At 41.5% G+C, this 27,893-nt stretch overlaps 1 protein-coding gene across 1 annotated transcript in view; it reads right to left on the reverse strand.

Annotated features, from left to right (window-relative positions):
- TRPA1 (transient receptor potential cation channel subfamily A member 1) overlaps window positions 1–27,544 on the reverse strand; it is a 67,890-nt gene extending 40,346 nt beyond the window's left edge. Inside the window, exons 1-8 of the mRNA XM_032794479.2 lie at window positions 27,413–27,544; window positions 24,673–24,835; window positions 23,973–24,148; window positions 22,035–22,142; window positions 19,965–20,073; window positions 18,287–18,432; window positions 12,004–12,140; window positions 8,768–8,816 (exon numbers count right to left, since the gene is read on the reverse strand). Coding sequence (XP_032650370.1) covers window positions 8,768–8,816; window positions 12,004–12,140; window positions 18,287–18,432; window positions 19,965–20,073; window positions 22,035–22,142; window positions 23,973–24,148; window positions 24,673–24,835; window positions 27,413–27,529 — 1,005 coding nt within the window. The 5' untranslated portion in view covers window positions 27,530–27,544. The remainder of the gene's footprint in view (window positions 1–8,767; window positions 8,817–12,003; window positions 12,141–18,286; window positions 18,433–19,964; window positions 20,074–22,034; window positions 22,143–23,972; window positions 24,149–24,672; window positions 24,836–27,412) is intronic.
- Between the last annotated feature and the right edge of the window lie 349 nt (window positions 27,545–27,893).

The following is a 27,893-nucleotide window of genomic DNA, read 5'->3' on the forward strand; positions in this document are numbered from 1 at the left end:
TCTTCCGAACTACCATACCACTGCAGTTTACTCCTGTTCTGGAGGAATGACATCCAGAAATTAATGTAGTTTGATCTCTGTGCCCATTAAATCCTTGTCTTCTCTGCTCAGGCTGCCAGGGAGTGCAAGTAAAGGGCCAATACGTGGCAGCTTCGATGGTGGCTTTTGTGATGTGGACATTTCTAGAGCTGAGAGACGAACTCAGATCATGGAATTAAGACTAGGTTATATCTAACGCAAATCTGACCCAAAATGAATTGAAGTGAATGGGAGTCTTTCCATTAATTTCAACTATCTTTGAATCAGGCCCTAAATCATGAGACAACTATTAACCAAAGCCACAATCAATATTTAACTTGAGAAACAATAAATCTTGTTGTTCATAGAAACATGATAAGTTATATTGATTGTTATATACACAATGACTGTTTTCATCAGAAACACCAGGAAGTTACCTAGCAAGGCCATGAATTGTTTAAGGATAACAAATAATTCCCTGCCCCCTGCTCTCAGTTACCATTCATTCTGTAACTTAAGAGGGCAACTGAAAAATTAAAAATAAGGTTAATTTCTGATGAGCCAATCAAACAGAGATTTTCCTATCTGATTGGCTATCAGAATTTAAATATAATTTCAGATGATACAGCTGCAGCAAGTCACAAATAGTCATTTACATAAACATTCTCAGTAGTTACCTTTACTCCAGACATTACTGTTGTTGACCTCTTAGGAACATGAATTCAACAATATTGTACATCCTATATGTTTTAATGTATTTAACAAGATTATGACTAGTATATTAAAATATATATTTAAAAAGGACATCAGGAATAGAAGATAATGTATATTTATAACATGCTCAAGTTATTGGTGCTTTACAAACCTTTACTTCTTGAATTTTCTGACTGGTATAATTTAGTTATCCTGAAGTTACTTTAATGTTATTCCTGCATTCAATATAATTGTTTTTAACTGAAACAGGAGTCAAAGAAAATATAAAAGGAAAGAAGAAGAAAAAAGAATAAAGGGCTAATAAAGTGCTTTAGAAGCCCTTTAGTGATATAAAAATCACTTGAGAGAGAGAACTTTTCATTAAAATGTTCTTAACTCAAGATGCCTTAACTGAGGCAGTCCTTAAGAAAGACATCCTTAACTCAGGAAGTCTTGAGCATGTTAAGAGATCTCAAAGCTAACTTGTCCAGTATACAAACAGAATTCTAATTCATTAAGCCTGAAGTCCTAATGAAAAATGATGCAACCAATTCTAAAGCACATTTGTGAACATTTTGACTTTGCTGTTCTGATTTTTTACAATTACTCATACACAACTGAATACCTAATACGTGCATGCAATTACATCATTTGTGTGCACAAATCAGATGCTTGCCAATACAGTAGAGACAAAGAACTGTCTATGTGTATATGCAAATACTATAGTGAATATAATTGCACAAGCATTGGATACACAATTGAACACAATTTGCAAATACACATTTTAAAATTAGATTCATAAAGTTCAAAACATTTAAAATAATGACCTAGATTTTCTTTTTCAAGCTTAATTTGTTTTGCTTCTTAAGGCCCTGATTTAGCAAAACACTTAAGCATATCAATTTCTGCTCAAGAAATAACATGCATATGCATAAGTCCCACTCAAGTTAAAGCATCTGCTAAAATGTTATGCTGAACCAGGGCCTACATGAAGATGACAAAACCAACCATTAGTTCAATTTTTAACTACAGGGCTTGATTCTCCACTGCTTTGCATCTTGTGCAGTCATTCACATTGGGCACGAGTACAAAGTGGGTGTATAATGCTACAGGAGAATTTTGCTTTTGTGGGGATGATCAGGCTCTCATTGTCTAAAACATGACATATAACTTTATTCCTGTTAAGAATGTTTTGACAGCTGCTGTTTTTATTTCCAAGTAGAAAAAGCACTTACAATAAGATAAATGTTTATAAAAGCTAACATCCCTGAAATGAGATGTGGATTATTAAAGGATACAAGTGATAACCAAACCTAAAGTCAATATTTCTCTCTTTTTACTATGGAGACAATGGGCAGGACCCTGAGCTATGTTGTGGCAGGAAAGCTGCACTAAACTGGGAGCTCATGAGTCCCACAGAGCAGCGAAATCTCTGGCTGACACAATCAGCTCTATACCACCCTTTCCCACTTAACCCTGCTCATACCTAGTGTAGAAGATGCCACAGAAGCATGCCAGGAGAGAGGAAACAAAGGTAACAGCTGAAATGTGCAGTGTTTTGTTGATCTTAGCTGGTACTTTGGGGCCTATTAGAAACCACTGCAAATGAGAGAAGTCCTGAGGTGGTCTTTAGAGGTCTAAAACAGCTCCAAACTGCACCAGGAAGCAAGGAGTGCAAAGACAGCACATAGTCATTGTAACAGAATGTTAAACTGTACTATACTGTTCAGCTACTAGCCAGCGATGAGTGTATAAATACCTTATGGAAATGACCTTCAGCCATACCTGAAAGACCACTGAAGGATCTTATGATGAACATATCTGGTGTGTATAAGCAAGCTCTGAGCCCTGTCCATACCAGATCCAGAACATTACATGGGATCAGGAGTAAGATAAGAACAGAAACAGAAGGAAAACAGCTATAAAGGTTGCAGACAGAAAGGACACAGCAACAAAGGTTGCAGGATCTCATCAACATGCCACTCTTCAATGCTCCAGCGAACTTCATTTTGGATAAACCTTCAGAATGGACAGACTGGAACAATATTATGCAAAATTTTACATTGCTACCAAGCTGCACAAAGAAACTGAAGATATACAGGTATCGTCTTTAATTTATGCTGTGGGGAAGCAAGCAGGTCATATCTTTCAATCCTTTGACATTAATGAAGATAGTCACAAAGATGACTATTAAAGGGTTTTGGCTATGTTTGATGCATACTGTATACCTCAGAGAAGCATGGTTTATGAAAGAGCATGTTTTTACCAGAGAACTCAGAACCAAGGAAAAAAGTTGAATGTTTTATAAGAGTTCTACATATATTGGCTGAAAACTGATTTGGGGAATGCAAAACATGAATATATCAGAGACACATCGGTTATTGGGTTAACAGATAAAAACCTTTCACAGCAGCTACAACTGAAGACAGATTTAATTCTAGCCATAGCTATTCAAATAGCAAAATAGTCTGAACTGGTGAAATAGGAAAACCTAGAGAAACTTGACAAACTTAAAAACCTGAAACTAGCTTAGCAACTGCAGACACTTGAGTCTTAAAAGTCATTATCATAAAACCCCTGATGCAAGAAGAGAGAACTCCTAGCTAAGAAGGACACATTCCAGCCTACATGCACAAGAAGTGGAAAAAGTCATATCCCAAGAAGAGATGATGAATGTCCAGTTAGAGGCACAGGTTGTAATAAAAGCATGAAATATGGACATTTTACAGCTGGGCATTAACTCATATTATAAACAATCAAGAGCCCTTGTTTTGGGGACCTATCACTTACAAAGATATAGAACCTGCCTGGACAGTGAACCTGAATAGTTATGGCATGACAATTGACTTTAAAATTGACTCAGGAGCTGATGTCTCATTCACCTCAGACAGCACTTAAAATCACCTTCAACCCCTCCCAAAGATGAAGACACCTGACACAGCTCTGACTAGCCCTGGAGATAACTCTGAAATGCATAGGCCAGTCCACCACAGAAACAACATACGAAGACAAAAGATTTGCATTCAGAGTGCATATGATCAGAGGATCCAAGATCAACAACCTTCTCAGCAGCAGTATAGCAACCATGATGGGCCTAGTGAGAAATGTCGAGGAAGCTGAATGATATTGGACTTTTGAGAGGAGATTGAGCACAAATCAATTTAAGCGATAATGCTGAACCACAGTATACAAACACCTGTACCAGAAAGACCTTGGAAGAGGCTAATGGCAGATTTATGCAAATTCAGAGGATATCATTACCTGGTCATTGTGGACTATTTTTTCAGGTATATAGAAATAATGTACTTGAAAGACATAACGTTGCAGTGTTATCAAGAAACTGAAGAGCACTTGTGCTTTGGTATTCTGGAACAATTAGTGATGTACAATGGACCACAATTCATTGCAGCAGAATAAAAGTCATTCCAAATGAAATATGATTTTGATCATATTACTAGCTATACAGAGAGCCAGGAAAATCTGACAGCATGAAGATCCATTCCTTGCTCTTCTGAGTTATAGATCAACACCAATAGTGATTACTTGATGTTGTCCTGCACAACTCCTGATGGGAAGACAAAGCAGACCTACTCTTCCAACTTTGGAAAAATAATCTATTTCTGAAGTGGCCAGACATGAAGAGAGTTGCCAAATTGGATAAAAAGGCTAAAAGATCTTATGAACACTTTTACAACAGACATCACTCTGATGGAATGTACCCCTATATTCACACCCTACACATAACTGTAATAATCTTTGTACAAAATATGTCTTATAAGATATCTTTTGAAAACAACTCATGGTCAATAATATCACAATGAAATGTGTGTAGTAAAATTATATGTAAAGTTATGAACATAAGATGAAATCTCATCTAAAATGTGATTACCAGACAAGTCTGGGTAAATCAGTTTCTCTAAGATAAAGGACAAGCTGACACCACTAGCCAGTTGTCGTCAAAGTTGTTGGGCAATCACCCATCAAGTGGCCATTATTTGGCAAGGAAAGGGGGCAGGAACAAACAGATCTGCACCGTAGCAAACAACAGCACTATGAAATGTCCTCAAAGTGGGAATAAACTTTCTCCAGTGGATACAGTGTATTTAGATTTTCAGAAAGCCTTTGACAAGGTCCCTCACCAAAGGCTCTTAAGCAAAATAAGCAGTCATGGAATAAGAGGAAAGGTTCTCTCATGGATTGGTAACTGGTTAAAAGATAGGAAACAAAGAGTAGGAATAAAAGTCAGTTTTCAGAATGGAGAGAGGTAAATAGTGGTGTCCCCCAGGAATCTGTACTGCACCCAGTCCTATTTAACATGTTCATAAATGATCTGGAAAAAGGGGTAAACAGTGATGTGGTAAAATCTGCAGATGATACAAAGCTGTGCAAGATAGTTAAGTCCCAGGCAGACTGTGAAGAGCTACAAAAGGATCTCACAAAACTGAGTGGCTGGGTAACAAAATGGCAGATGAAATTTAACGTTGATAAATGGAACGTAATGCACACTGGAAAACATAATCCTAACTATACATTTACAAAGATGGGGTCTAAATTAGCTGTTACCACTCACAAAAGAGATCTTGGAGTCATTGTTGATAGTTCTCTGAAATCATCCACTCAATGTGCAGCAGTAGTCAAAAATGTGAACAAACTGTTGGGAATCATCAAGAGAGGGATAGATAATAAGACAGAAAATATCATATTGCCGCTATATAAATCCATGGTATGCCCACACCTTGAATACTGCATGCAGATGTGGTCGCCCTATCTCAAAAAAAAAATATTGGAATTGGAAAAGGTTCAGAAAAGGGCAACAAAAATGATTAGGGGTATAGAACAGCTTCTGTATGAGGAGAGATTAATAAGATTGGGACTTTTCAGTTTGGAAAAAAGTCGACTAAGGGGCTATATGATAGAGGTCTATAAAATCATGAGTGGTATAGAGACAGTAAACAAGGAAGTGTTATTTACTCCTTTTCATAATACAAGAACAAGGAGCCACCAAATGAAATTAATAGGTAGTAGGTTTAAAACAAACACAAGGAAGTATTTTTTCACACAACGCACTGCCAACCTCTGGAACTCCTTGCCAGAGGGTGTTGTAAAGGCCAATACTATAACGGGGTTCAAAACGGAGCTAGATAGATTCATGGAAGATAGGTCCATCAATGGCTATTAGCCAGGATGGGCAGAAATGGTGTTCCTAGCCTCTGTTTACCCAGAAGCTGCGACTGGGTGACAGGGCATGGATCACTTAATGATAACCTGTCTGTTCATTCTCTTTGGGGCACCTGCCATTGGCAGAGGACAGGATACTGGGCTTCATGGACCTTTGGTCTGATCCACTATGGCTGTTCTTATGTTCTTATAGAGGTAACCCTCAGGAAAATGCATTGCAGAGGAGGACTGGGCAATTAAGGAGAAGCAAAAACACCTCAAGATTTCTCTCTATCCATCTCTTGCTCTTTCACCTAAGACGACAAAAGAAACCATCCCATTTATCTTTGGGAGAGATCCTAACTTGAAATTTGGTCAGCCCTGTTGCTGGGAGTATGTGGTAAGAATTTTATCTTGAACCACATTAAGTTTTAGCACTAGAAAGCATTTTATCTTTATTTCTCTTTTAACCATTTCTAACTTTAATACCTTATACTTGTACTCATGTAAAATCTCTTTGTGGTTAAATAAACTTGTTTATTCTTTAATTAAAACTAATCCAGTGTTGTCTTTAAACTGAACTGTATGGGGTAATTCCATTTATGGTAGCAAACTCTTGTATATTGATCCCCTTAAAGGGGCAATGGGCCCAATATATCTGGACTGTCCAGGAGAGGGATATGGGGGAAAATCTGGGACTGGGAGTGTGTTTGGGGTCATCCCGCAAGTGGTAACCCAAGGCTGGTGGAAGCCAGAGTGTGACTCATGTATGGCTGGCGGGCTGCAGCTACACACAGACACTCAGGGCATGCTAGAAGGCTGTTTGTGAGCAGCCCAGGTTGGAGTTATAGCAGCAAAGCATTATGAGGCACTCAAGTTTGCAGGGCAGGGATGATACATCCCCTCAGTGGTCTGGATTGTACGACCCAGAATGTCAGTCACTCATTTAGAGAACTGCCAGGTCTAGAATTTGGTGGCCATGCTCATGTCAAATTGGATGGAAAAAAGGGATGAACGTGTCATAAAGAAAAAGAATTCAGCACTCAGATCATATGTAATCAAGACTGACAGTGGCGAGTTCAACAGAAACTGTTGCCATATAGAGTTTGTTCCTTAACAGAGAACAATCAACAGAGCAAACTCTACAGATGTTGGATGTGGAAAACAAAGAAGACAACTCAAGGATTCTGCACTGACTGCAGCCAGTTGTTGCAACTAATGGACAAGCCAGATGACCAAATTGTTACATTTGGGTCGTGTAACTAGAAAATCAGTATGATTCAGAGACACTTAGCAGACTGATACATACTAAATTTCAAAGTCAGCATGATAGTATAAATTAGTGGTTTTCAAACGTTTGTACTGGTGACCCCTTTCACATAGCAAGCCTCTGAGTGTGACCCTACCTATAAATTAAAAACACTTTTTAATATATTTAACACTATTATAAATGATGGAGGCAAAGTAGGGCTTGGGGTGGAGGCTGACAGCTCATGACTTCCCATGTAATAACCTCTGAGGAGTCCCAACACGCTGGCGTAAATTCTGTAAATGGTAGGAATGTAGAACTTAAAGGGGGAGATGTAATGGAATGCTAAAGCTAAACTCTATTATACTGCTCAGACATAGGTGGCACTTTGTGTAAAATATCTTATTTCAATGAACCTCAGCCAGACATGGCAGAGCATTAATAGATCTAATGATGAACACATCTGGTGTGTATAAGCAAGTTTTGAGACCAGTCCATATTGGGTACAGGAACATGACAGTCACTTTCACCTCCCAGCATGGGTCTATGTTGAGCATAGCTCGACCAGACCTCAAAAATGCAACAAAAATATTCTAGAGAACATCAGATAGGAATGCAAGTTCATTCTTAACAAATACAGTGTTAAATACTGGATTTTCATCCTTTACGCTCTAATTGCTTGTGCACATAGACTTCCACATGCACAAACTAGTGCCTGCCCTTCACAGGTGAAAACATGTGTGTGCCTGTTACTACCCAAAGATAAGTTTAAATAGTCTAATATCAAGTGTCAGCATTTGCTGATGTTTAAAAAAAAAACAACGAAAAAAACCCTGGTTCCACAGCTCACTTTTACTAAAGTTTCTAAGATGAGGACAACTACTTGTATGGACTAAAACATTTCTAATATTTATTGTCTGTTGACACAACATTAAAGGCAAAATCTTCAACTAATATAAATTGGCATAGCTCTATTGATGCCTGACAATTTGCTCAGCACTGTACGAACACAGAGGATATAGAAGAGCATACAGTGCATATAAAAATCTTTTTCTTTCCCAATTATTCCATGAACAAACCCAATAAATCTCCTGTGGGATATGTGTATGTGTATAAGATATTGCTGGACCACACATGAACACTCTTCCCCACTTAGAAACGTCTGTGTGATGCCTGTAACATACACACACACATACACACACAACGGGTGTGAGATTTCACTTCTGAAAAAAGCAAATGAGTTAAATTAAATGTATATTTAATTTTTTTTCCTTTCCTTGTTAATTACTTTAAAAGTGATGTCACCTGAAACATTCTGGCATATTCTATAAACATTTCTGAATGTTAAAACTCTGTCTAAATAATTCAAATACAAATACAGATTCAGTTTTGCAGCATCATTATGAACCCCTACAAAATGCTACAGTGGAATCATAACTATAGCAGTGCTTTAATTTGCAGCTGTGTATTACGAAATATATTTAAACAAAAAAAACTGTTCCTGAAGAAACACCTCTCTTTTGTAATTTCCTGTACTTGCTAAACAGGAAATTATTTTTTAAGTAAAAGTCTTTAATAGCTGTTTCTATACAACCTGCATTAGTAGCTAGCAACAATCTTTGTTAATATATTCCTTGATTAAATATTTACCATTGAAATTAAATATTCTGCCAGTTCATAGTGATCAAATAATGCAGTCCTGTGGGGGAAAAAACATATAGTTATTTTAGAAAGGTCAATGAACATTAAAAGTAAAGGCCAATGCTTTTCTACATCTGCTGCCTTCTTCTAGTGCTTTCAAATAATTTTCTTTATATAAACAGAGAGAAAGAGAGACTAAAAATGCTTCCTTCATAACAGCTCATAGAATAAATTATTGTGGACCTTCAATTTTTAACCATGTTCAATTCTACAGATATGCTAAAAATTCATTGAGTGAAATCCTGGCCCCCCTTAAAATCAATGGTAAAACTCCTATTACTGCAATATAACCAGAAATTAGTACCTTTAAAATACCATAAAATGTTGATACAACATATTATGCATCAGGTGCTCAACTTATTCTGTGTATACCTGAAACTCCAAATGATTTCAATGGGATACGGCACCAGGACTCCCACTGACCTTAGTGGAAGCTTTGGATGTGTACAGAATGCCAGCTCAGGCTGTGTAATTGCATTAACTCTGCTCAGGGAATATTCTGACCATGGTAATCAATTCCATAACAAAACTAGAGAATGAATTAAAACATAACTCGGTGGGGGGGGGTGTTATTAACTTAACAAAATATATTTTTTAAATATATTTGCATAGTGTACAAATCTGAAGTTTTATGCCGCAGCAGGATACTAAAATGTAATATTGTAGGGAAAAAATAAAATGAACCAAGAACTTTCAGAAAAATTATGAAGTTAAAAATTTAAAATGTTTTGAGAAATCGGGACTTGGCTGCATTTCTGATAAAATACATTAAAGAATTGTTATCTTCTCTTTTCCGTTAAGGCTTAACACTAAATTTTACAACAGGTGATCTCACGGTAATGTAGCTATACACAATTCCAGCACCAAAGTGATAAAATTTCTCAGAGATACCACCTGATGCATTGGTGGAGTTATTTAATAGATTGCAGAACATTATACTTAGAAGTGATGATATTAAAAGTGTGATTTTTAAAAATAATATCAGTGATTCAAGTGTGTGGAGAGACTTCTACTATATACAGGGAATATTTCCTGCCAGGAAGACCAAATATTTAGCATATGGACAAAAGAAACTCCAAGTAACAGGACATAGGCTTTGTAAAATATTCAAACTGAAGCCCTGAAACCAGGACTCTGACTGGTTCTCTTCTCACACACCCTTGCTGCTCTTTACAGATTAGAGCACCTACCTATCTTATGGAGTCTTCTGAGGAAGCCTGTTAACAATGAACTCTTCTTGTGATGCCTGGTGGCACATTCCTCATCCAAAATTCATTGGGTGGTGAGAAAAATCATCTGCTGTTGAGCAGATGGCCTGCTTTCTTATTTCCCTGCCTTTCTTCAGCAGCAAAATCCTGATCTTGCTACTGCTGCTGCTTTAATTTACTCCAGGATGAGATGCAGTTACATGTAAAAATAGCCATTTACAAATTCTTGATTTGCATAAGCAGTCATAGTAACTGTGCATGGATGTGAAGTTGTACTCTGATTTTTCTGAAAATCAGGCTCTAAATGGTTTTGTTACAGAACAGTGAAATAGACTCCACCGCATTTTTGACATTCCTTCTTCATTTATTTGCTTGGGAAGGTCCACTAAATCCCGTTAAACCAAGTTTAGCATTTTATTTGGGCCTGGTGCCTCAAGAGGCTTTTGATAGTTCCAAAACGTCATATTCTTCTATCTTCCCATGAGTATCCCTTTTCCAGTACTGCAAGTTCTTTCAGCTGGTCTGCCCACTGATCCTACACTAGAGTAGTTTTCCAGTTCAAAGAGGCAGTGTACATTGCTGAATGTACGATGTGAGATGCCAGAATCTCGATCTCTCTCTCTCGTCTTGACCCTAGGCACAGGACTCCTGGCATCTAACACTGTGTCCTAGTGAGATCACCTATCTCCTGAATCCACATATCAGTAAGAAATCCCTCCAGATGTGGATGCACATTTCCTGTTTTCTCTAATTAGTTATATGAAGTTATATTGTTGGAACTGAAACAGTGATTATGAATATGATGTTAGAGGATTCTGTGACATTGCTGTCTATATGATTTTATAAAAATATGCTTATGAGTGAATATAATGTAACTGGAATATACTTCATGCAAAAGGTCTCTTGTAAAGTATCTTTACAAAGTGTATTATCTACTGGAAGTGTGATCATCTTATTTGTATAAATGTACCACTCTTGTATCTGAAACTAGAAATATGAAATACAACTCTGAGGGTCTCTTGTAATTATGCGAAATTTGGGCCATTAATGGTGGATTGGAATCTTGATAACTCTCATTAACCAGGACAATTGTCTGCAGATGAGTGTGTTTTACTGATAAGTCTTCCTGTATGAGTGTGTGCTGGCAAGTGGGCAATGAAGTCTTGCAGTGACATGTGATTATGTCATCTGAACTGGAATCCATTTTTAACCTGGTGTCTTTCTATTGAGAAGGAGGAGGTGGGAACCCAGAGAGGGACAAAGGATTCCCGCCTTGTGCAAAAGATATATAAAGGGATGGAACAGAACAAAGGGGGAGAGGAGCCATCATGAAGAATCCCCTACTACCACCTGAGCTGGAACAAGAGCTGTACAAGGGGAAAGAATAGTCCCCAGCCCAGAAGGTGTCCAGTCTGAGGAAAAACTTATTAAAGCATCTCTGAGGGTGAGATTATCTGTATTCAGTTTGATTAGACATAGATTTGCACATTTTATTTTATTTTGCTCGGTGACTTACTTTATTCTGTCTGTTACTACTTGGAACCACTTAAATCCTACTTTCTGTATTTAATAAAATCACTTTTTACACTCAGAGTATGTATTAATACCTGGAGGAGCAAACAACTGTGCATATCTCTCTATCAGTGTTATAGAGGGTGAACAATTTATGAGTTTATCCTATATAAGCTTTATACAGGGTAAAACGGATTTATTTGGATTTAGACTCCATTGGAAGTTGGGCATCTGAGCGTTAAAGACAAGCACACTTCTGTTAGCTGCTTTCAGGTAAACCTGCAGATTTGGGGCAAGTAATTCAGACCCTGGGTCTTTGTTGGAGCAGACAGGTGCATCTGGCTCAGCAAGACAGCGTGCTGGGGTCCTGAGCTGCAGCGAAGGCAGGGGTAGAAGTATTCTTGGCACATTGGGTGGCAGTTCCCAGGGGGTTTCTGCGATACAACCCATCAAAGATTCTCTTACCTGTGAAGCAGTGTTTCCTTATTCCCATCTACGGCATCAATAATAGATTCATCACCAGCATAGGATGACATCATTAATTTAACAATCTCAGTCGCGCCTTGGGTGGCAGCAAAATGAAGAGCTGTACATTTTTCATTCTGCAAACAGGATTATAAGGCACAATTTAAAATCAAATTAATTTTCAATCAATTCAATCTGCTTAAAAGATGAGTCATAGCCTGGTAGCCTGACTTCAGTGACATGAACTGCCATGCAGGAGACCACATTTCAGTTCATACACTTAGACTCTTACATATTAAGCCACAAGTTTAGGAATAATGCAGTATTAATTAGATCATTTTTAAGGCCTACTTAATACTCTTAGTTATTGAACAGCAGCCCCTTGAGCTGAGAGATGTAGATGGACTGTGAAAAAGTCCAAGCTGTCCTTTGTAGCTAGAAAAATAATGGCCACACTGAGTAGACTTGAAGGCTGGAGGCTAACGCAGAAGAAATCATCTGTAGGTAGGCAGGTACAACAATTCTCACAGGAAAAAATAGTCATTTTTTGTCATGTTAATTATTATATTTCATTTATTTTCTGAGATATATTTTCCAATTTCTTCATTTTATAAAAAGTAATTGTTTGCTTGTTAGCCCTTATTATCCATGTTAATATGTGATCTATTTGACTAGGTGAATCATATCCACCCTTGACAGATGTCTGAGCGGTCTTATGTTTTTCCTTTTGGCTACACATGTATAACTTTTAATGACCAGAAAGTCTTATTGAATTGAAATAGTCTTTTCCATGATGCCATATCCATGCTTAAATACTCCCTGCACCATCCACTCACCAAAAAGGAAAAGCACAAGTGTTGCATTAACAGTTTCACTGCCAGATGATCTCATTTAGGTACTACATATCCAAACAACAAATACATAAAGGAAAGACACATCTTTTTGTCATTAGGAGCCAAGCCATGCAAATCCTTACTCACATGAGTATTCCATATTCACATGGGTAGAATTTACTCACACAAGTAATCTGATTCAGGTCTGGGTTCTGGGCTCTCATCAGAAATATGTGTTTGTTAGAAAACTGAATGAAGAACATAAGACTGTTCCACATTTAGCCACATTAACAGAAATTCTGTAGCAAACCTCTTCCTCTCCAGCTTCCATGGGTCCACTAGTCTGACTGTAATCAGCAGGATTTCTAGTTTTATTTACACCAGTAGTCCTACTGATTACAATCAGACTAGTGGTCAGAATGAGGTGAACAGGATTTGACTTTTTAGATATAAAAAGTACTACAGTCTTTAGGTGAGTAAATGTTGCTTGATCCAGCATATCCTTACTAATGTAAGTAGTCCTTACTCACACAAGGAGTCCTGTGAAGGTCAATAAGATAGCTTGCATGAGAAAGACAAACAGGGTCTGGTCCATAATTTGTCCTCCTGAGACATTCAACAACCCATTTGTCACTGCAGCCTTTTCTGCAAAGTTTCCCTCTGAAATAAATATTTGTAAATACCAGATGCTTTTCATTTAGCTTTTCCAACAGAAATACATTGTTTTAAATGTCCCAATTTTCAGCAAAGTGCTGTCAAGAACTGTATAACTGGAAGTGCACTTCAGAACACAAATCCATGCCAGTAATATTTCTGCTTTCAAGACTATCCTCAGATTTCACAGGGTTTCTCTGGTTCACAACTGGCTTTCAGAATTAAGGAGCAGCTTCTGACACTGCTTCATCTAGTACAAAGAGGCCTTAAAACTGCCTTAGCCAGCTGAGGATTTCTCCTCACTTCAGCATGTTGCTCCCCATCTTCTCACAACCATATTACCTTCAAACAGCTCTGCTGTCACAACATTTATTTCAGAATCTAGTTCACAACTACCTTCTCTTGTGGTGAAATACTGGCTCCATTTAAGCCAATAGGAATTTTGCCATTGACTTCAGCGGGGCCAGGATTTCATGCTTTGTTTGTAGAAGTCTTCTTGTCTTTGGATTTGCTCCAATCTCCCTCAGGAACCTTTTCTCATTCTACTTTCCTGGATGACACCACTTATCTAGCACTTAGTTTAATCTCTGCTGACCTATGCAATCTAACCAGTGGTGGAGGGAGGGTCTTCTCTTCTGCAGTTCCTGCCATATGGAAAAGTCTTCGTGTATTTCTCTATCTCTGATTCTCCATTTATTTACAAATTTCACCTGAAACCTTATTTTGGCTCATTTGCTTATTCCTCTTAGTTTCCCTTAACTATCTTTGGAATTGCATTATTTCTCTCTGTAAAACTTTTCAGGATACAGTTTGTAAGGGAAAAAAGCTACTTACAATATTTCTAACAGATACAAGTATATTGTTAGGGCTCTTCATTTTTTGTTTGTATTTAATTTTTCCCAGGAATTTATCAGTGTTTATTACTACAACAACAAAAACAGGTGAAAATTGGTGGGAAAAAAAAAACATTTTTCTGCATAAATATTGAGATTTATTTTGGTGGACTAATGCTTTGATGAATGGAACTCAAAGTGGTTTGCTGCAGAATTAAAACAGAACTCAAAACACAAGGCCACATCTGAGTTTAAGAAAACAACATCTCTGTGATCCCCAAATAAAATTTTTCATTTGAATAAACAGTTTACTCTTGTAGTACAGAAAAATTCCACAGAGAAAATTTACATTGAAAATATGACTTATTAATAACTGAATTTTATGCACAGTAAATATACAAGGGCTCAAGGCAGGCAAAACTTCAAATGAAGTCAAATTTCATAGGCATAGGCACTGCAAAATCAGCCCTACATAAATAAATGGAAAGATTACACTATCATTTTACTATGAAGGTGATCCCATTTGGCTGCATTGTCAGATAGGAATATTGTCAAATATTGATATGTAAAATATTATTTACAGACTGTGACAGACCCAGGCCAGTGGGGTACAGGAGTCTGGTCCTATTGGCATCCCAGGGGTGGGCGGGCAAAGCCCGCCCACTTCTAAAGGACCTCCCCGCAGCCTAAGGGGAGTATCCACAGGTCTAGAACACCAAGTAATTCCGGGGGACAACTAATGAAAAAAAGCAGGAGCGGGAAGTGAGGTCACAGGGCAAAACGAAGGGAACCCGATGGGGACACCAAGCAGAGAACCCCAGACAACGCCCACGCTCTCGAAGGTGTCAAGGGAGCCAGTGGATGCCGCCCAGAGGAACTCCGCTCGGATGCGTGAACAGACAGAGGAGTGGAAATAGGCCCCACAGTCGCAGGAAATCCCATCAGCCAACCTCCTCTCCCTGGTGCTGTAGATGGCTAGTTTGGCCAGGGCCAAGGGAGTTGAGAAGGAGACCCGCGACTTTTGTGGCCACGTATGGGAGTGTGTAGATAAAAAGGTGAGGGGAAAAGTGCAACCAGAAACGCAAGAAGGAGGAGCAGGAACAGGGGCTGCAACCTGGCGCACTCCAAGTAAATGTGCGCCAAGGTCTCCTCACCACAGAAAGGAAGGTGTTGGGGACAGAGGTGAACCGCGCCAAGTACACGCCCGTGCTCATGGCCCCATGAAGGAGCCGCCAATGACATCCCCGGCGGGCCGCGGGACCAGGCAGAGTACAAGCTGGCCCACCGGGGCTTCTCACCCTCGAGAGGTGGCAGGAGGTCCCGCCATTGGTATTTGGGCGGACGCCAAGGGTGAGGTAGTGAAGGTGTGGAGCACGAGAGTGTATAGATGTTTCTCATGGCGCGGCTGGAACATAACCGGCTGCAGAGTGTGCACCAGCTCGCGTGAAAGGGTGAGGGGGCCGATGGAGTCGGGGCGGCGAAAAAGCGCAGGGTGGACCGCAGAAAATGTCAGAGGGTGGGGGTGGGCGGCGTGCTCTCTTGCAGGACCCGGTCGAGGTAAGCCCGAGCAGCAGGCTAGTAAAGCGGCCTTTCACCTCCTGAAGTACGCGCAGGGGAGTACGAGGTCTGGAGAGCCCCATGCGCTGAGTGAGCGTAGGGGATCCAGCCAGTCTCCTGGTCGTAGTCCAGGAGGTCTCCACCCTGGTGCTCCTGCCAAGACCAGCTCTGGCGCACCTCGGGGGACTCCGCCACTCACACGACAGCGCTGGGACTGTGTAGCAGGGGCTCCGCGGAGGAGTCGGCCCTATGGGGGCACGCGACACTGGTCGTCGAAAAGAGCTTCAGGTCCGGAGGAGGTCTTGGTAGAAGACCGGCAGCCTGGAGAGGTCTCGCGAGACCCTCGGATGGAGGAAAAGCTGCCGGTCGTATGGAGCCCTCGGAGCGGCGAGAGAGCGTGCGCCAGTACGCTCCACGCCGGACTACCTGCACCATACAGGAGCTTCTGCAGGGCCTGGAGGTGGAAGGACATAGACCTGGTGCGTAGGCATTCAGGCCCTGCCCCCATCCTCCAGGGCAGGTGAAGGACACCCCGCAGAGACCCAGTGCATCCCTGGCCAAAAAACTCCAGAATCGCCGTCCGGAGGTTGGCCAGGAAATCCGGGCTGGACCAAGGTTGTTGAGCCGGTACCAGAGCATGGACAGGACCAGTTGATTAAGCCCAGCGCCCTCCCCGAAGGGAGAGGCAACGGAATAGTCCTGTCCATTTCCGGAGCCGTCCCATCACCCTGCCCCAAACCATGCCAGTTCTCCGGCGGAGACGGATGTGTGGCAGAAAGGTAAACGCCAGAGTAGAGCAGCGGACCCCCGCTCCACCGGATGGCCTGAAGTGCGGGTGGGAGGAGCTCACCTGCCACTCGTCCCTGACCACCAGGCCAAAGCTCTTGACCCAGTTGACCCGGCGGAGGAGGCCGCCGAGTACACAGCCTGGCAAGCCTCCACTGCGCCAAGTCGCCTGGTCCTGGACCACGAGAAGACACATCTTATCAGTCGTTTCGTCCCCCCCCCCCTCAAGGGCTGTAGGTGGAGTAACAGCAGGAACCGAGGGCGGGGTGGGGGAATTTACTAGCCAGCCAGTAAGCAGATAGCAGAGAGAGGGGTGGGTGGTGGTATCTAAGCCAGCCAGGGGAGCAGCAGAAGCAGGAACAGCAGCAGCAACAGCAGCGAGGGCCCAGTGCCCAGCAGGAACAGCAGCAGCAGCAGCAGCAGCAGCCCTCTCCCTCCTTCCTCTACAGCAGAGCAGTCAAAGGGAGAGCTATTACTGGCCCCAGGAGAAGCAGGCTTCTGTTCCCTGAGTGACCAGAGCAGGAGCTGCACTAGAGTAATCAGGAACCTACTAGAACTAATCAGCCTGTCTGCCTGAATTGGAACACCTGCAGCCAATCAAGGCAAGCTAATCAGGGCACCTGGCTTTAAAAAGGAGTTCACTCCAGTCAGAGAGGAGAGAGCCAGAGGATAGGAAGTGCGTGTGAGGAGCTGGGAGCAAGAGGTGCAAAGAACTGAGAATAAGAGGGTATGCTGTTGGAGGATTGAGGAGTACAAGCATTATCAGACACCAGGAGGAAGGTCCTGTGGTGAGGATAAAGAAGGAGTTTGGAGGAGGCCAAGGGGAAGTAGCCCAGGGAGCTGTAGCGTCATGCAGCTATTACAAGAGGCACTATAGACAGCTGCAATCCACAGGGCCCTGGGCTGGAACCCAGAGTAGAGGGTGGGCCCGGGTTCCCCCAACCTCCCAACTCCTGATCAGACAGAGGAGAAGTTGAACTAGACTGTGGGGAAGATCACTGAGGTGAGCAAACTCTGCCAATAAGCGCCGGACCCGCCAAAGAAGAGGAGGAACTTTGTCACAAGACTTAGAACTATCAGCCTATAAATATTTACACTAAATAATTGGGCCACATAATTTGCAGCGCATACACTCAATTTCATCCTTTTTTCCTGTTTTTTTTTAAACTTTCAAATACTTCCTTATGTTCTGAAACTTATTCTGATATAGATTTTCATTTTCTTCCCATTTTAGTATGTCAGGTCTTTAAACTGTTATCTGCTAACAGCTTGAAATGTGTATGTGATGGGCGTGAGATTCATCAGTAGGTTCAGATGGGCATGCACTTCAGAGCTTGCGTGCATGCCTGTTTGTTTATTGTGTGTATCATCTAGACTAATACATAGCCTTACTTCAAAAGGCAGCTTTTCATGTACACACAGATTGATGTTTTATCATAATACAGATATCTCATGCAATACATTTTTTTTCCTAATAAAACAAGTTATTTTTATATATTTGAATAATACAAAATCGGAAAAAAATGAATAACACCTTCTGTAAAACCTAGGATTTTTTTGGTAAAATCAGTTTAAGCTGAAAATGAAGGGGATTATGTATTGTATAATACTAACAGTTACCTGTTTCAGATCAATCTGTGCTCCATATTCGATGCACATTTTAATCATTCCCAAGTCTCCACTCTGAACTGCCAGATGAAGAGGACTGCACTTTCCATTATTGGTAAAATTGATGTGACTTTCAGTAGAATAGCCTAACTCTTCACCTGAGAAAGAAAACAAAATACAAACTTATTAAATAAAAATAACACAAGAAATCAAGATTTAAAAACAAACAAATATAGGGATATTTCCCCCCCCACAATACCAACATGTACTCCTATTAACACTCATGGAGTTCTGTGTTCATTCATTCAAGGAAGCATATAAATTACGGCCCTTTTTGTACAAGCATTTACTTATATGTGTAACTCTACTCATCGGAGCATTCTCATTGAACTTGTAGAGAGTTAGTGTGTAAATGTTTGCAGGATCAAAACCTTTCTTTGCACAGCCCTTTGAGAAGTAAAGTACTAAATATGCACTAAGTGTTACTACAGGTATGTTTGGGAGATGTGATTCCCAGCTTGCTTAGACATACTCGCATTAGCTCTGCCCGAGCTAATGTCTACAAATGGCAGTGTGTCTCAGTAGCACAGGCAGCCACATAGGCTAGCCAGCACAAGTATAAGCCCACCTGACCCCTGGGTACATACTCAGGTGGCTAGCCTGAGACACCACCGCCTGTGCCTCCACAGACCCACTACTTTTTTAGGCACTAGCACAAGCAGAACTCATGGATGTACATCTACACAAGCCTCCCAGCTCAACTATAGATGTACCGTAATGGGATAACTGGCCCATTAAATGAAACTGGGCTCAGCTCTCCTATCCCAGTCTAGGTACTCCCAGTTAGGCTAATTAAGAGGATGGGGCAGCACCTGGGGGCCTATAAAAGGTCAGTTAAAAGTCAGAGCTGAGTCAGTCAGTCAGGAATCAGACAGGAGAAGAGAGAGGAAAGCTGCCATAGAAAGAAGGCGGTCTCTCGGAGAAGTCTGAAGGCAGGAGAGCAGCAAGAAGGGCTTGCTGGCTGGCTGGCATCCTCAAGTCAGAAAGCCAGGGCTGGAGAGGGCTAAAGATAATAATAATAATAGGAGCAGGAGCAGCAGCAGTAGCAGAGAGAGGGATTCCTGCTGGCTCTAAGCCAGAGCCAACAGCCAGAAAAGCCTGAAGGAAGGGGCAGCAGCAGAGAGTCTTACCAACTGATGTCTCCTTGCCGGAGAGTTGGATCCAGAGAAAGAATGAAAGGAGGATACTCCCAGAAGAGAAGCTTTGAGAGTTTCCATGAGGAGAGCAGGGTTGCCCCCCAAAAGGAAGGCCTGGGGTAGCTGTCATAGCTGAGAAACAGAAGACTGACAAAGAGACCAGGTGTAGCAGAAGATGCCAGAATGTGGTCCATGTTATGTCAGTGGCCAAAAGGATATGTGGTTTTTAAGGACTATTTGCACTCGGGTGATATGGACTATGTTTTGGAACTTTTACTATGGAGTATTTGCACTATGTTTTATTAATCAACTGTGTGTGGATTAGAAGATAAGCGTCCACAGAGACACTGGGGACTCAAAAGGGAAACTGAGGTGAGGGGCCAATTGAAGGGCTGCCTTGAGACCACGAGAGGGCAGCTGGGAGGAGGCTGCTCATTTACAGTGCCCTATAACTAATAAGGATGAAACAAAAGAGATTTGGAACATTTATTTACCTTTTTTTAAAATAATTTCCATACATGCTTTTGCACCTGAAAAAGCAGCTGCATGGACAGGCATACTTCCAGTTTTGTTTGATTTACATAACTTTCCTCCATTTTCAAGCTGAAAAATAGTATCCACATATAGTTAAATGGCATGCTGCAAATTATGACCAAATAACACATTATCATAGATGTACTTTCTCACTTGTAATGTCTGTCTTCATTCTATGTTTTGATGATCTTTAAAGTACATGTTTATCTGAAAAAAATTAGAATAGCAGGCTAGACTTATACATATAAATCCAATAAACAGTTAAGTGTAATTCCTCAAGGAGCATGCTTGAAGTTTACCCTACCATTTTCTAAAATTCACATTTCCAAAATCACATTTCATTTGGGGGTTTCTGGGGTTTTTTAAATATACTTGATCTAAGTGGGGTGAGTTTTTTTCACCTTCCTCACAGCAGATCGGGGACCCAGTTGGGGAGCTTAGTAGATAGTAGGTGTAGCAGCTGTCCAGTGCCGGAACACAGTACAGAGAGAATACAATTCCCTGATAAACGCGATTTGGAAAGGGGTTTAGGGGAAGACATTGGGGAAATGGGGCTGGAGCTCCTAATATCTGGTGCAGTGGGGGAGACAATCCCTGATCCCCTTTTTCCAGCTCCCCCATAACCCTCATTCAACAGTGCTGGGGTTCCAGTGACAGACTGGGACCAGGTTGGGAAAGGGGAGGGCAGACAGCAGTTCTCCCAAATAGGAGAAAACAATTAAGGAAATAATGATGACCCACACTGTATGATTTGTTGCTAGGTATTCCCAGATATTTTAAGAGACTAAAGTTGCAGCCTAATTAAACAACATCCATTGCCTCTTTTCTTTCTTCCAGCTTGGTCAGGACAAGCTATTTTTCTCAGGAATGGGCATTGTTTCACATAATGCACTCAAGAATCTTGTTAACACTTTTTTTTCATAGTGTTGCTGTAGGTACAAACAGATTTAAAAGATTCCCAAAGAAAGACAGGCACATACTGACAGATAAAGCACACTGCTTTTCAGAAAAAAGGGAAAAAAATATACCTCATGGAAGATGCTAAAATGTCTTTTTTCTAGCTCAAGACACCAATTTTGCAAATAAATGCACCCTTACATGTAATGGAACTACATGAGAGCACAAGTATGTGACACACTTATTTGCAGAATTATAGGGATCCATTGAAGTGAACAGGGCTCCACTCAGGCACATGCAACTTGCAGTACTGGGGCAGGGCTGTCCTTACCCATATGCAAAGTAAGCAGCAGCATAGGGCACCAGGAAATTTGGGGCACCAAATTGCCCCAAATTTCCTGGTGCCCTATGCAGCTGTGTGCTGCTCCAGCAGCCAGCCCAATTCCCTGGCTGGCTGAGCTGCCCAGGAAAGCTGCCCCTGTTCCGCTCCGCCTTTTCCCCATGGATCCTGCCCCTGCACGCCCACCCTACCTCTTCCCACCCCTGGTCAGCCCCAGCCCCAGCCCCACCCCACTACACTCCTTCATCTGAGCAACATCTTGGGGGACTGCAGCAGGGGTCAGGCGTTCCCTGCACTCACCAGGCAGTGGGAAGTGGAGCGACCCAGCCCCAGCCCACTCCGTGGTGCCAGTGAGTGCTGTGGGGCAGTTCCCCTCTGCCCTCCAAGTCCCAGAGCTGGGAGCCAGGGGACTAGAGCAGGCTGGAGCCATGTCACTCCACTTCCCACCGCCCCATGAATGTGGGGTTGGGCCCACTCTGCAATCGCCGGGCAGCAGGAAGTGTAGCAACACAGCCCCAACCCACTCCATTGGCTCATGCAAGGGGGCAGTTTCCCCCTTGCCCCCTAAGCCTGCTCCTGCCCACCCCCATGGAGGTCTGGGACCTGCCACCCCCCCGCAGAGGCCTGGGGCTGCGTAGGGCACCAAAATGTCTAAGAATAGCCCTGTACTGGGGCTTTAATTTATGTTTACACTTCTTTGGTTAAGCAGAGATATACAAAGTAGGAAAAAAGACAACACATTGTATTAAGATAAGTGGAAGAACATTAGGGAAAATCAAATAATTCTACATACCAGAAGTGTCAGTGCCTCAGGATTTTCTTTGTAACATGCTAGTATTACAGGTGTGTTGCCAGTTTCTCCTTCCAGATTAACATCTGTACTGCTGTGTTGGACCAACACCTAGACAGTAAACATAAGAATGGCCATACTGGGTCAGACCGATGGTCCATCTAGCCCATTAACCAGGTGCTTCAGAGGAAAGGAACAGAATAGGTAATCGTCAAGTGATCCATCCCATCACCCATTCCCAGCTTCTGGCAAACAGAGGCTAGGGACACCATTCTTGCCCATCCTGGCTAGTAGCCACAAAAGAGAACTTTCACAATTTTCCACTAATTTAATTGCTTATCATGAATCATTTCTTATTATTAGTGTTCTGTTTGAGGAGCACCAGCAGCACGCAGAATAAAGGAGTAATGGAAGGAGAAGAAAGGAGTTCCAGATTTATGTACCACAGTGCAAGAAGGTGCAGGTGACAGTAAGTCAGGGAAACAAAGCTCATGTTTACAGTAGAGCAGGACCGGATCTAGGCACCAGCAAACCAAGCACGTACTTGGGGTGGCACAATTCCAGGGGCGGCATTCTGGGTATTTGTTTTTTTTGTTTGTTTGTTTGTTTTGGCAGTTGCACTCTCGGAGGGTTTTCTTTTTTTTATTTTGCTTGGGGCAGCAAAAACCTATTGCCAGCCCTGCAGTAGAGAATCACTAGTAATTGTACTAGTGGGACAAGACTGCTGTAAGCACCACCAGTAAAGAGACTCCACACTAGCTATGCTATTTTGGGTCAAGTTCTGATTCAGTTTTGCCCTGTGTTTATACTGGCACTGAACTATATAGCACTGAATTTGTGCTGCTGTCTGGATATCTATCAAAGTTACTAGCAGAGATCTAAGCAGCAATGGATTCTGGGAGATCTGAGAAAAATTAAATGTCTCTAGATATTATCTATATTTCTCTTTCTGTGTTTTCTTTTGCTAAATAGACTTTACTTTATTTCCCTTTCTAATAGCTCCGAAATCCCTTGTCTGCACTGGAGAATTTGGCATATTAACTAGCTTTTGGAAAGGGAAACAAAGGGAGAGTTAGGTTGAATAGAGGAGAGTGAGGGGGAAGACATCAGAGCATATACATAAGCATGAGCAGACTTGTGCAGAGTCTTGAAGGTGAATTTAGGCATAACTCCAGAATTCAATTTTCAAATTCCAATGTATTCCAGATTTGTTTTTAACAGACAGTACATATGTGCATTGCAAAAGGTGTGAGGGGGACGCTGGGGGTTTTGGCAGCTGTTTAGGGGAATCTCAGACATCTTACAGAACTTTATTTACATGATGGAACACAGTGGTGTTTTCTTCCTTTTTGTGTTTGAGAAAACTATTGGAAGAGTTGGGATTCAATTTAGAAAAGTGCTTTTCTGCTGATGTTATAACAAATGCATGAGCTAGTAACTTCCAGAATTCTACCCATACAACATACGCCTAGTCAAAAATGGGGAAATAGTTTTGCTAAAAATTTCAAAGTTGTTTCTGTTCCACAGGATTTGGAATAGTCTCATTTGCTGCTAAATTTTTCATAATATTTTATCAACATTTTAATTTCAGTTTTATCAATATTTGTATTGAAATTGTTTTCAACATGGTTATAAAATGTTTTGTTTACTAAAAACCAAATTTTCTTACTAAAATCACTGTCAACAAATCTTAATGGATAAATTTATTGATGTCACTTTTTCTTAGCAACTTCTGAGTACAGATGATCTCTTTTGTGAGTGCCACATGCTGTACAGCATACCTGCCATTTGAAGAACTTAAAGGGCTTTATTTTCACTGGGTATAAGCCTCCTGCGTGTGCATTTCTACACTTGGAATTTTGCATACAACTAGTGAAATTGGGTGCCCAGGTGGCTCTTGAGCCCTTTATGCATGTATATTTACTTGGACTATAATCTTACCTTAACTATTTCATTGTGAAGGCACTGCACAGCTAGATGAAGAGGTGCCATCATACTGGAGTTTAGAATGTTTGGGTTAGCGCCTCTGCTGAGAAGTAATTTAACACTTTCAATTTGGTTTTTTTTTGTGGCCCAGTGCAGTGGGGTGTTTCCAGAGGAGTCCATCACATTTAGTGCTAGGTGAAAAGGTAAAAAACAAAGTAAAAGGCGAAAGATTTATACGAAATGAAGAAAAACCAGAATATACTACAATAAACATGTAGCTGGCAAATGTTCTGATGTAGTTAATTGACTACTGTGAATTTCCTGTGAAATATCATATTTTCAGTAGAGAGTCTCTGTCATTGGGTTTGTTTGTTTGTAGGTTTGTTTAAATAAATCATCAACTGTGAAAGACTCTTGCTGCTATTACTAAGCTGCCAGTTACATTATAGATAAATTTCAAATAATTAATTACATGCTGAATCCACAATATTATTATTGAGAGGAAATGTTACATTAAAAATGTCAACATACTGCAACAGAGGAGAACAAGGATGAACATGTAGCAAAGGTACCAAAACAATGTTAAGAAAATAATGATTCCTCCGTGAAAATGGCAGTAACAAATCCAAACACCAGTCTACACCAGTGAAGTAACGAATGCTTTTATTTAACTATTTTTATTTAATGATACAGAAGATAATTAAAAATGTATTACCTTCATTGGAAGAATCATCTAAAATCATCTCCATTAATTCTATTTGACCTCCTCCTGCGGCATGATGCAATGGAGTGGCATTCAGTTCATCCAATTTGCTAAGCCCAGAACGATTTTTCTTAATGAAACTCCGTAATCTGCAAGCACTTCCATCTGAAATCACCTAATTTTGGGTGCAAATGTTGTAAATTTCTTTATTTTTTTCCAGTAAACTAGACTTTAGTAACACCATATGCTAAAAAGTAGATCAGAATAAAATTTCTCTCTGTCTTGTTTGCCTATCAGTTTCAGAAGAAGTTGGACTACATATATTACTTTTACTTTTGCTAAGGACCTCGCACACGTTTTTCATTATGTGAAATATAAAGGTGTGATTTGTTCCTGGCCTTACCATTATTGAATGGTTTCTAAAAGTAAAAGACATTATTTCTGAAAATGTTCAACTTTTTCATTGATTTATCATAATAAATCTTATAATTGATTTGAGCTTTCAATATATCAAAGACAAACTAAATGGATCAAACAACTAATATATAAACCAGTTGGCAACAGAAAATTAAAAAACAGACACTTCACACCAATCCAAATGTGAAACACAATATTTAAAAGTATAAGTGTAATTCGACATCCTTACTCCATCTTCTAATTTTCCCTTTTACTAAAAAGAATGGCAAAGAATAAGAATTAGAAAATACCATGTGAATTTCTGTATAATTTTCATATTATTGCTCCTGTCTTACAGCCTGATAATGCATGTAAGTAGTTGTATTCAAATACTGAAATGAGTATGTGCTCTTTGCAGTTGGAACAGTCAAAAACCTCTATACCTCATCAACTCCACAGCTCCATGCCGAAGGAATCAAATCGTGCTCCATAGAAGTCAATGGCAAAACTCCCATTGACTTCAATGAGTGCAGAATCAAACCCAAAACAAGCAGCAAAAATGAAATTAACAAAAATGCAAGTAATCTAGACTCAGCTATTTTCCTTTCTGCATAAGGTCAGAGATCTTCCTACCCACCAGCCTCTATTTTGTTCCTCTGTCCAGGGGGAAGAGTTTAACGATGAAGGAAAATAATCTTGTCCATTTCCCTGAACAGAACTTTACACTGAGATTGAGAATGATTCTGGGCTGTGGCTTCAAGTCAGATTTCAAAGAGAGGGGCTTGTGCCCTCAGGATTCTGGGCTGCTCTGGAGAAAAAAATCCATTAAAATTTCCTTCACAGTTGCAGGAAATTATGCAGCTGCATGTCAGACAATGGAAGAGTTCAGACAATCATTATTTAGTGAGAGGTTTCAGAGTAGCAGCTGTGTTAGTCTGTATCCGTAAAAAGAACAGGAGTACTTGTGGCACCTTAGAGACTAACAAATTTATTTGAGCATAAGATTTCCTGGGCTACAGCCCACTTCAGCGGATGCATAGAATGGAACATATAAGAAGAGTATATATATATATATATAATTTGCAAATCAATTCAAGCTCAGCTCATTCACCTGCAGATCTACTAATGTGATATATGCCATCATGTGCCAGCAATGCCCCTCTGCCATGTACATTGGCCAAACGGGATAGCCTCTACGCAAAAGAATAAATGGACACAAATCTGACATCAGGAATCATAACACTCAAAAACCAGTCGGAGAACACTTCAGCTTCTCTGGCCACTCAGTAACAGACCTAAAGGTGGCAATTTTGCAACAGAAAGACTTCAAAAACAGACTCCAAAGAAAAATGGCTGAACTTGAATTGATTTGCAAATTAGATACTATTAACTCTGGCTTGAATAGAGACTGGGAATGGCTGAGTCATTACACTACTTGAATCTATTTCCTTATGATAACTATCCTTCCACCTCTTGTCAACTGTCTGTAATTGACCATCTTGATTATCACTACAAAAGCTTTTTTCCTGCTGATAACAGGAATTTAATCTTAATCTTAATTAATTAGCCTCTTAACGCTGGTATGGCATCTTCTCTGTACGTGTATATATACTCTTCTTATATGTTCCATTCTATGCAACCGACGAAGTGGGCTGTAGCCCACGAAAGCTTATACTCAGATAAATGGATTAGTCTCTAAGGTGCCAGGAGTACTCCTGTCCTTTTTATTCAGTGAGAGTAGACACTGAGATTCAAAACGTTCAAGCTTTAGTACCATTAAAATCTAAACTGTCAATATCCTATTCCCAAACATACCAAGTAACCTTAGATCAAACTCTGGTGAGTTCTCAAGGGACACAAGGTGGGTGAGGCAACATCTTGTATTGGGTCAACTTCTGTGGGTGAGAGACACAAGCCCTCAAGCCACACAACGCTCTTCTTCATGTCATAATAGCTAATACTAATCTAGGGATATCCAATATCATAGTAGCTAATATCTGGGGACCAACAGGGCTGCACCACCACTACAGGCAAGTTCTTAAACGGCACTTTTCTTCCTTCCCCGGGCTGTACATTTGGACTGTTACCCATGGAAATGCAGTGTTTGTGTGTGTGTGGGGGGGGGGTGTTAGCGAGTGTAGGGGGAAATGGAGGGTTGCTGGTATTGACCAATAAAAATCTAACCCTTCCAAGCCTCCTCCTGCCCCACGCCCTCCGTGCCCCCGCTGTCTCCAGCCTCTCCCATGCCCCCACCTTAGACAGCTCACCTCCCCCATCTCAACCTTCCCGCGCCCCCAGCGCCTGCCCCATTCGCCAGCCCGTCTGCCCTCCCTGCCCCGCTTCTCTCCGCACCCACCTTAAAGACGTCCTGCGAGGCGAGGGAGGCGGCATCGGCCTCGCACGCGACCCCCTGGTAGGAGCCGCACGCCGCCTTCTCCTGCGGCTGGAACATCTTCAGCAGGGCGCGCTTCATGGCTCTGCCGCCGCCCGCCCCAGCCACCTGCAAGGCAGCGAGACCAGCGAGTGAGTCCCGCGCGGGGGGAGCGCCGGTGGCGGGGCGCGGAGCGCGGCCGGCCGGGGACACACCTCGTGCCACGCACCTCAGCTCCCCCTCCACTTCCCCACGGGCGGCCCCCGCCTGCAGCCCCGCAGCCTGGCGTCTCTGGGGGGACCCGCAGCTGCAAGAGCCGCTAGGGAAGCGAAGCGCTGGGGGCACTTAGGAAACGTCTCCCCGCCTCCTTCACCGGGGCCAAGGAAACCAGCCCTTGCCCGCCCCCTTTCCACCAGCCTGGAGCCCCAGCACGACTCCGGGATCGCTTTCCTGAGCTGCGCGAGGG

This window comes from Chelonoidis abingdonii, chromosome 2 (assembly GCF_003597395.2).
Source record: "Chelonoidis abingdonii isolate Lonesome George chromosome 2, CheloAbing_2.0, whole genome shotgun sequence".
NCBI lineage: Eukaryota > Metazoa > Chordata > Testudines > Testudinidae > Chelonoidis > Chelonoidis abingdonii.